The sequence below is a fragment of the Corvus brachyrhynchos genome, unplaced genomic scaffold, assembly GCF_000691975.1.
Source record: "Corvus brachyrhynchos isolate BGI_N302 unplaced genomic scaffold, ASM69197v1 scaffold239, whole genome shotgun sequence".
Classification (NCBI taxonomy): Eukaryota; Metazoa; Chordata; class Aves; order Passeriformes; family Corvidae; genus Corvus; species Corvus brachyrhynchos.
In genome coordinates this window covers 4,793,781-4,804,457 of record NW_008246057.1, presented here as the reverse complement: position 1 = coordinate 4,804,457, position 10,677 = coordinate 4,793,781, and the positions used below count along the sequence as shown (strand labels likewise).

The 10,677-nt window shown below is 43.5% G+C and overlaps 1 protein-coding gene across 1 annotated transcript in view; it reads left to right on the top strand.

The window, feature by feature from the left end:
• The first annotated feature begins 708 nt into the window (after window positions 1-708).
• Window positions 709-10,677, top strand: part of CELSR1 (cadherin EGF LAG seven-pass G-type receptor 1) — a 179,395-nt gene continuing 169,426 nt past the window's right edge. Inside the window, exon 1 of the mRNA XM_017745892.1 lies at window positions 709-781. Coding sequence (XP_017601381.1) covers window positions 709-781 — 73 coding nt within the window. The remainder of the gene's footprint in view (window positions 782-10,677) is intronic.

Sequence of the window (10,677 nt, the reverse complement as noted above, 5' to 3'; positions counted from 1 at the left end):
TATTCTTGATTTTTTTGGTATCATTTACATCCAGTACATTCCACATTTGAGGAAAAGCACCAAAGGCTCTCTTACTAATGATTTGCTGGAACACATCTCATCTCCCACTAGATGACATTTCAAACCTCAGCAGGAGTTATCTACAGCGTCTATAGCAGGACTGGAGACAGCTAGTCAGAAAAGCCTCAACTAAATGTGAAAGAGGGCTAAAATCCTTTCTATTACTAAGTCCACAGTGTACAACAAGTGCAACACTGCAACTACAACAAATTCCCATATTACATGTACTTAAGAAGTCTGTATAGCATGTATAGCTCACCTTAAATCTGACATACTCTTGAGAGCTTGACTTTGCAAAGGCAGTAAAGTTCATTTAATTTGGTCTCTGTGTGTTTTGTGTGAATAATTAGTAGGAATAATTTTTTAAATCAGCAAGACTTTACATTTGTACTGTACATTTTATATTTTGGGATGATTTTCCTTTATCAGACCCAGTGTGGCTCAAGCTGCTCTCTTCCTGTGAGTGTAGGCAAAGCCCACCCCAGACATACAAAAGACCCATTGGAAGGTCCTATCTGCCTGCATCTTTCAGTCAGATTGTGTCTCAGGGCAGCCAGTGCTCCCACAGCACTGAAACCCTGATCATGGTCCACAGTGAGCACTTGTGCTTGTCAGGCTCAGCCCAAGAGGTGCTGAGTACCCCCTGCCATGGCCACCCTACCTGTGGGCATGGTCTTCACTGCACAGCCAGCCTCAGGCAACCCCAAGAGGAAGAAGACAGGTGTGTATGGCTTTCAGATAAGCCAATGGCACCAGATAAACCCTTGCAATGACACTGCTAGTTGTAGTAATACAGAGGCAATCCAACCCGAGCAAAGCAACTGCGCTCGGACCTGCCAGCAGACATCATGTCAGCTGTGACTATCACATCTCAGCATATCTCAGTTAGCAAAACTGTCAGTGGACAATAGGACAATCTAAATGCACACCACCAGTGAGGGCTGCCAGGAAGGTCCACCCAGCACTCCACGTGTTTGATGTGTCATCTGCTTCTGATCGACCAGGGCAGTACTGCAAGCTCGTGCCCCAAAGCAGTTCCAGTTGCTGGGATTCAGACTCCGAGGCAGAGGGAAAACCACAGAAAAATGCTTGATTAGGAGCCATGTCTCTTGGAACACCCTGCCATCACCTCTGCACATCCAAAGGAAGCCTCTGCACCTGGGTGATGAAATGCAGTGGCAGGGCTGATACTAGGCAGCTCTTCCAGCACTTCCAGGTTTCACTAGCTCAGAGTTACAGGAGGATGGGATGGCTTGACACAGGTTGACTACACCCCATGACAACCATCCTGAGAAGTTCAGCACCAGGTAGGAAGCCTGCCAAATTGTGAGATTATTGTGATTTTCCACTTTACGACCACTTTCTACTGCAGCATTATATCTCAGTAAGCCCTAAGAGAGATTGGTTTCAGATGGGGCCAGAAGAAAGAGAACACTAACTGGTGCTCCCTCCTGGCAGTCTCATCCCTCTCTTCTGTCCTGCCTCAGTAATTTACCTTGCTCTATCTTCCTTGCCCTGTTTTATCCTGCTCTTTTCCCACTGTTTGCTGTCCTGTTTTGAAGTTGGAAAGGACCTCTGGAAGTATGTGGTCCAAGCCTGTGCCCAAAAACGGTCACCTACAGCTGTTTGTCCAGGCCCATGGTCAGATGGCCTTTGAGTATCTCCAAGGACAGAGACACCCCAAGATGGAGACTCCTGGGCAGCCTGTGCCAGTACTCAGTCACCCTCTCAGTGAGAAGGTGCTTCCTTGATGTACAGAGGGAACCTCCTGTGTTTCAGTTTGCGCCACTCACCTCTGGTCTTGTCACTGGGCACCACTGAGAAGAGCCCAGCTCTGTCCTCTGTGCACCCTCCCTTCAGGTATCTGTACACTCTGATGAGATCCCCCTGAGCCTTCTCTTCTCTGGGCTGAACAGTCCTAACTCACTCAGCCTTTCCTCACAGGAGAGGTGCTCCAGCCCTTCCATCGTCTCCATGGCTCCTCACTGGGCTGTCTCCAGTGTGTCCATGTCTCTTCTGTATGGGGGAGAGCAGAATTGGACCCCACACTCCAGTGTAGGCTCTCCAGTGCTGAGCAGAGGAGCAGGATCCCCTCCATCCTCCTGGCAATACTTTGCCTAGTGCAGCCTGGGAGGACACCAATAGTTCTCTTTGCACTCCACTGCACAGGACCAGGAGAACCACTGTGCAGAGCTCACCTGAGATGTCATTGAATGAACTCTAACAGCCACCAAGTTCCTACCAATGGATTAGCAAGGCCAACCACTTCTGTATTTTAGAAACATGCTGCCTTGAGGCTGAGCAAACCATCTGATCAAAAACTACAGTACATAAAAAAGGCAAGGCCTTTCCAAGAGAGCCTTGCCTCAATCCATACAATAGATTGAGGTCACGGATTAGGACAGCAAGCAATCTTGGTTGTAGAACAGTAAAACACAAATACAGGGCAATATGCCTTCAGCAACCCAAATATTCACATGTCTCTGGCACCTGCAGGGTTTATACAGCATGCAGCTGGGTGAGAAAGCAAAGAAAGAGTATGAGAATACCCTCTTCCAAACAAGGCCAAAGGCTTCCCTTCATCCCCTTTCCCAAGGAGCAAACCATTGGCACCCAGTGATACCCACCCATGAGAAGTCCAGCATCCCAGCACTCCAGCACTATGCCCCATGACTATCCCAGGACTCTTCCCTGTCCCAGTCTGTGCTGACAGTATGCTCTGTTGGTTGAAATTTTCAGAATAAGACAACTTTGACAACTTTTTTCATCTGTGAGAGTGGCAGCTGCGGGAATACTTTTACTTCCAAGTCTCTCAGCCTCCTCATAGTTCAGAAAATACTTGGTTTTTTTGCACTGTGGGTGGAAAAGAAGATCAGCACTTTCTAGTGCTAGAGCAATGCTCTCTGGACGAGTAGCAAAGAGTCCCAGTGTTTCACCCACAGTCTGCAAAACCCAAGGGCATCAAGGCATTTCTCTAACATGACATGGCAGAAGGTGCAACTAACTGTAGAGGCAGCACCTAGGGATGATGCTGCACACTCCAGTAGGAATGGTTAGAGATATTCCCAGAGGATTTTTTTCACCTGAAAATGTGTTTTGGGCCCCTGAGGATGATGAAATCATCAAAATGGCATTTCCAGCTGACGGTCAGGTCAGGAACCATAGAATCATCAAGGTTGGAAGAGACCTTTTAAACCATCATGTCCAACCGTCAGCCCAGTACTACCACTGTAACCCCTAAACTACTAAACTGCTACGGGGAAGCAGGCAGGGTGGGCATGGTGCTGCTTTGGCTCTGCAGAGCCCTGTGAAACCACTGCTGCAGCATGAATGATGGTGGGATTTGAAACCAAAGCTGCTCTGTGGAAACCATCTTGTGTGTCTCTGGTTTCTTTGACGGCTGAGACACGTCTGTTGGTACAGGGAAAATCAGCCTGGCAGCACTGGTGGAGTTGGAGAACATGCCTGACAGCCAAATGAGCTTCCCATTCCCCCAGCCTGTGTAACCAGGGATTATTTTTGTCCTTTTTCCTGACTACAGTGTTCAGGCTAGATTATCTGAAGATAAGGGTGTTTTGGGGCATGCCAGATAGAACAGGAAATGACCTCTGGCTGTAACTGAGCAGGAAAGAGAGTTGCCCCTGCCAGTGAGGCTGCTGTGTGCTGAGGGGCTCCAGTCGCTGCAAATAGGCTTCACCAATTTTACTTAAAAAGCAGAATTTGGACTGCTTCCCAGATTATAATTACCTATGTATAAATATAATGATAATTACGCTACCTAAGAGAGACCTCAGAGCACAAAGCTGACAAGTGATGACAACTAAATTCATTAAGAGTGCAAAGGCTCTTCCTGTCCTTTATGAAACAACACTGAGTGATCTCCGAAGAAATACAGCAACCAGACATGTAGTCTGTTAATAAGTGGTGAGCCTGGTGAAAGCTTCTGGAGAGGCAGGACAATGAACTGTGGTGCTCAGTAGCTGGCAGAACAGCAGAAAATAGAACAGCTAAGATACTGGATTTTGAAAATGCAATGTGTTTCGTACATTTGGAGTGAAACTTGTTTAGGCTGGGAAATAAATCAGGGCAGGGGCTGTTTTCATCACAGAGGCCAACAGACATGACTTTCTTCCCAGAGAACAACTCTTTTACCTTTCCCAACACACTCAGGGTAACTCTGTCCAAATTTCTCATGGGGCATAGTCCCAAGGGCTGTGCTAAGCCCAGCCTGGCATGGGCTGACCAAGGAGGTGAGCTGGCACAGGCAAAGCTCAGTCTGGGAGTTCAGCAGCAGTACAATGCACACCATCCAGGCCTGATCCCTCTGGATGTCTGCAGCAGGACATGGTGTCTCCGTGAACCCCTCCCAGAGCCAGAGAGAGCCTAAACTGAGGCCCAGCACAGTCTCAGTTAGTCTTTTTCAAGTGATACGGTATACTGGTGTTTCAAACACTTTCTATTTTTCCACATTCAGAGTTGCCAAGCCTCAGGGATACTGACAAACACCCAGAATGTTAAAAAATGGATCTATGAGAAAAAAATTACAATTCCTAGGACTCTTGGGAAAAGATGAAAAGAGGTTATGGCACAAGGTGTGCTTCCAGTCCAGGACTAGAAACCAAGACTATGTCTTTCCATTGAATTCTAGGTATGAAATAAAACCAGGAAAGGGGGGGAAATAAAAATAGTCGTAATATCTCACATGCAAAACCTACAGCAATTAAGAGAAGTGCTGAATACCTACTTCACCTTCTCTTGCTGAAACAGCCACAAAGCCATGAACCCCACCATTATTGGAGTAACCTGTTACGCTGACTTCATATTCCCACATTAAGCATTTCAGTTAATATTTTTATTTTTCCAACAGGGCAACTAATTCCCTGCCTGCAAGTGTTTCATTAGAGCTGTGTGTTTCCTCCCCTAAGAGTCTGAAACACCTTGTCTTTGAATGTAATTGAACTGGAAAAGGAACAGGTTAGACCAAAGTCACATTGTCCTTGCTTTCACTCTACCTTCGTGCCCATCCACCAGAAGCTCTTTGAATAGTCTCTGATAAGTAGTTGAAAGAATTTTCCTCTGTACTTTTCTTCTGCAAATGTAGCTGTGTCCAAGGAGCCCATGGCAAGCTCATGAAAAACAGGCTATGAGGTCCTACTGCCAGGAAGGAGCTGAGCAGAAAAGTGGCTGGGTGTGTAGATGTTACATAAATAGCCAGGACTGTTTAATCTAATGACATGAAAACTAACCAGCTTCTGGAGAAGAATCTCCTGGTGCTGAGCAAGTGGGCAATATAATGGCAGATGATACTTCATGCTGATAAAGACAAAATAATAGAAATTGGAGAAAAAAGCCTAATCCTATCTCTATGCAAATCACAGAAAGTTTAGAAAATGTTAGTTTGCGCCAGCAAAAAAAAATACTTTGGAGGGATTAAAATGCCTAGGAAACAATATTTCAATATGAAATGGGTGTCTAAATCTTACAGAGAGCTGAAGGAAATACTAGGGGAGAAATTGGAGCAATCTGGATTCTAACACCATGTTGCGAACACCCATGTGTAGTTACTGAGGAGCAGCTACTGATGGTGGTACAAGAACAATATCCCATATTCCCATGTAAATGCAGAGCATGCCTACCCCATGAGCAGGCAGAGCAGTCCTGCAGACTTCTCCACAGCCACAAGCCTCTCTATCAGTACTTGAACTCTACTACTTAATCTGCCCATCTTCTGTGCCACCTCCTTGCTCCTCGTGGTTCTTGTAGCACTGTCAATAACTGCTCCCTGGTGACCACATCAGGGTGTTTGTAATGTGTTGATAGACTCAGCCTGCTCCAGTCCCAAACCCATTGCTCAGTCAAACTAGAGTGTCTACCAAGATAGTGTTTCCCTTTTGTACTCAGTTCTTATTAATTAGTCCCCTAATCCCCTGATTAAACAACAGGAGCTGGCAAAGCAAGGAAACTTGTCCTACTGCACCTTTATTTTGATGAGCTGACAGCAAACTTTCAGCAAACTCTTGGGCAAAGCCACAAGAGCTGATTTTTTAATCTGTTTGTACATCATAAGGTGAGACCCTGTGAGAGGGAAAGCTCAAATCCTGCAAAACAAACAGCAAAAGGTAGTTCTCCAGGGTTTGTTTTTCACTCAGTACCTCTGTTAACATATAGGAGAGATATGGTAAGTACAGAAAAGCATATCAATCTGTAGAGCTGCTCTCCTCTGCTTACTTGAACTGGATGATTAGTCTCACATTTTATTTACTCATTTGTTACAGTATGTGTTACAGAGCTTGTTATTATGTAGAAGTACATTTCTGATGCATTAATCTCTATATCACTTCCTTCATAAGTAACAATCAAGCCTTATTCAGCTTTTATTTGCTCTTGGCCACTGTGCAATTTTTGAACATGAAGTTTGCTCTTCTATTGGTTTATTTGTCTTATTTGCATGTTGTAACTAGTGGAGCCTTTAGCTAAAGTGAGGAGGGAGAAAAATACCCAAACCAATTTAGAGTGAGGAAATCCACAGGCAGTGTTTGAGTAGGGTGGAGCTGAGCTCCTTAGGGTAAATTATAAATGGATGGTATGAAGTCTAAAGAAATAAACAAGTTCCAACACTGAACTGTGGCTGTATCCATGGAGGATTTTAAAAGAAGCAACAGTATGATTTGCTATAACAGACTCCAAGAGAGCTCTAAATTGTCTCTACTCTTTCTGAAAAGAAAAGCTACATACAGCCAAGAAGACTTAAACATAATTCCTGCAATAAGGATCCCAGAATTTTGAAATCCATTCTTGGCTTTAAGAATAATGAATGCTAGCAATAAAAGTATTTTCTGGAATGCTTCCAAACCTGTGTGGTTCCTGCAATAGGTGAAGGATCAAATTTCACCTTATGGAGCTTGAGCTAATTCTTCTATCCCTAAAATGAACTCAGATCCAATGTGGAAACATAAATTACTTTTGCTCATTTGACCATTCTTGGGCTGGACATGGAACAGATTTGCGAGGGGACTGGAAGTCCAAATGTCTGTTCACAGAGCAATTTCTCATGCTTTCTGTAGTGATTGGAGAAATCGCCTAAAATCCTGGGTTCATCCAACTTAAATTCACTATAATGATCATCTCCTCAGACCAGTTTGCACACTGTATCAGGATGAGGTCTTCTGGAGGAAATTTGAGCAGACAGAGATCCTCTCTGTGCTGCCCTGACCCAGAAAGCCAGGGATGACTCAGCCAGTGACAGACCAGAGCTCTCACCTGCCTCCTGCCATGGGCAGGGGAAACCTCCAAAATTGAGGAATTCCTCTTAGTTTTCCCCTTTCATTTTTTATTAGGCTTTGTCTGGGGTCACAGAAGATAGCTTTCTGCTGATGTGCAGTCCCAGACAATGAAGACACCCAACACTGAGGGTAGGATTTAACAGCAACCAGCACAGGTAGTCTGAAAACTAGGAAGTTATTTGTTATTTGGTTTTGGTTGTTTTGGTTTTTTTCATATCTAATATGTTGTCAGTTTATTTAAAATAATAGGTAATAAATACTGTTCCCCTCCAAAACCTAGTATTATTCACTTCTAATGTGTGGCACAAAACATCCAGTTTCTTTCCAGGTGCTGGAAAATTGTACAGTTGTGGAATAAATTGTGGTTAAAGGCTGCTTTATTACTACCTGTTGTGGTTTCTCAGATTATTTTCTCAAAGTGTTACTTTAGCAGGAATAGATCACTGGAGCATTTGTGAAGTAAATAAATGCAGTTATGAAAATGTGATGCATGTACCAATTTATGTTAACACTATGTATATAGAGATCTTGTACAAGATATAGATTGTGTTGCATGGATGCCTAAAATTGAGGATAACTTTCTTCTTCTTCTTCCCCGAAGCAAGAGTTTAGAAGCTAAAACCCGTGGTTTGGAGGGGTGGGGGACACACTGCATATGACTTTTTTGCCATATACTTCATAAATCCAATGACAAAAATCTTTTCAGCACTCTTGTTCTTAAAAAAAAAAAAAAAGTGAACTATTTTAACACAGCATTACTGAATGTGAATTTTAAGTCCTTCCTCATAGCACTGGTGGGCCAAGGTAAGAAAAACTCCATCTCCTTCTATAGAACCACCTCTTCCACAGGGATGGATGTTACACTGAATCACTTTATTCCCAACCTTAAAAATGCTACTGGATCTAGGTGCAGGCAACCCCGGGTCTGCACGAGCCTTCCTCTGGGCTACAGATCTGACAGCAGAGTCCCAGTTAAGGAATGATTCTTGATCTCTCCCCTGGTCTTGTAAACTTCCTGTTTTAGGAAAATCCCTTACAGTTTAACTGCTTTTTTTTTTTTTTTTTTTTTAAACTGAGCACTGAATGAAGCTGGGTAACAATTCCATCTTTTTTTTTTTTTTTAATCTTCTCAGTTTTGTTTTAAATTCACTTTGGAAAGAAACTTGGAATATTTCACTCCTAGACAAGTTGAAACAGAGAGGTTTTTAGCTGTGAAATGAATATGTCATCAATTAGTACTAAGGAAACAAACGGTCAAGGAAAACCTCACCCACCTGCCTTTTTTATGGACGTCGCTCATCATGGTGATGTCAGTGTGATTTCTTCTGTAAGAAAAGCACAGCTTCTGTAAGAAAATCTGCAGAATCAGACGCAAAGAAAGTATCTGGTTTTCTTTGAAGGATCAGCCTTCATTGAAAGCTTGCCAGCTAAAACAAGAGAGACATGTAATTCTGTTTTTGTTCCTCACCTTGAGTTGCCTTTACCAAACGTTCTGTTTCACTGTTGCCTTCTCTGGCTCTTCTGGACCCATTGAAGCAGGAGCAGAAAGAGATCCCCTCAATTCTGACCTCTGATCTAACAGCGACCCCTGTCTCCATACAGAGCGATCTGGGAACAGGCATGATGACTCGTTTCACCCCTGGAAAGTCGTTTGAGTTGCCAGCGTGTTAAACAAGCCATTCTTTTTGCTAGAGCAGCGAGTCAGTCTTCAAAACTTTATTCACCATTTTGCATTTGAAATCTATTTTAATGGCAAAATAGTATGACAAATGGTGTAATGCATGCAAGAAACAATAAGGATAATACATTTAATTAGAAAACAGTGAAACACCACACCAAGACAAAATTAACTGGAAATAGAAGGTAGGTCATACAAACAGGGAAAAGATGGAGGATTTTGTGTAATCATACACAAAATATTTGCATAATCATACACAAAATTGGTTTCTACAGAAGATATTACAGTATCTTCCCAACTCACAGTTGCCTCTTATTGCAATAAAAAGCAAAGAAAGAAGTTTAAACTGTCTCTTCTTACAAATCTATTTTATCCTGAAACATGTACTTGGATCTCATTTTTGAAAAGCCAAAAAAAGAGATTATTTTATAAAAAGAGGTTATTTTTCAAATTGTGGACATTAAGCACAGCAGAAAGAAAACGTAGAGTGAAGCAAGAAAAGTATGGACTTAAACTAAAGTTTCCTTATGCAAATCCAGAGTTAATACTGATTAGCCCAGCTACCAAGTGAGTTGCTTTGTTTCTGGAGTATAAAGCAGCTCACTACATCCACTCAAACTTGATAAATGAATGGAATGTTATGTTCAATTTTTTAAACTTTCTTTTCATGAGCCATCATTTTCATCAGAGGATATGCAAAGCCAGGTAAGCTTCTAAATTCCATTTTAAAAAATCTCTAGTTGAGTAAAGCTGAATCAGCAAAACATCTTCCAAAACCCCAATTTATAAAGCTATTTTTCCTCCTGACAGGCATACTGGCAATTATCCAGCTGGTTGGTTCTTTCTTTCTTTTCTTTCTTTCTTTCTTTCTTTCTTTCTTTCTTTCTTTCTTTCTTTCTTTCTTTCTCTTGCAATAATGCATTTCAGGGGATGAAAGCCACTGAAAGAATCTGGTTTGTTCATAGTCCTCTTCTAAGTGCTGAAGAGCCCGAACTGACAGTGACAGATCACTCTAAAAGTTGCCTCCCACCTCCTACAAGGAACAAAGTTTTGCAAAATCTCAGTCGGCAACCTTGGGCTGCTGATCGTTCACCACCCTGGTCTTCTTCCTACGTCAAGCTCTTGCACGCGGGATCTCTGTAGGTTGGCACCGGTGTTTGCCGCCGAGGGTGGGTAGCGTGAGCACCGCAGGCGGCTGTCCCGCACCACGTCCCGCCCCCCCCCCCCCCCCCCCCGCCCCCCCCACCAGGGGCCACTGCAGCCGCGGGGATGCGGCCGCAGCTCGGGCGCATCGCTCAGGCGTCTACATCGCTAAGGGAAAAGTAGCGCGACAAAAAGTGTTTAGCATAAAATTCGTAGAATTGACATTATAATCACCAGTGCAACATTTCCATGCGGGATTGGGCTTTGCTTCTTCCCACAGAAGTTTGCGTCCTGTTTATCACTATTTGCGATTGTCCCAAAGAAATCTTTAACTCAAGGCTCCACATCCTGCCGGCTGCTTTGCGTGGTTCAGAGCAAGGCGTGAGCACTGGGATACCGGCAGCCCCCCCTTGGGCCCCCACACGATGCTCATTTTGCCCTGGAAAGTACTTTCACTTTATTTTTCCCCCCGACATAGCGATAACTTAATAAACTGAATTTAAATGAATTTCG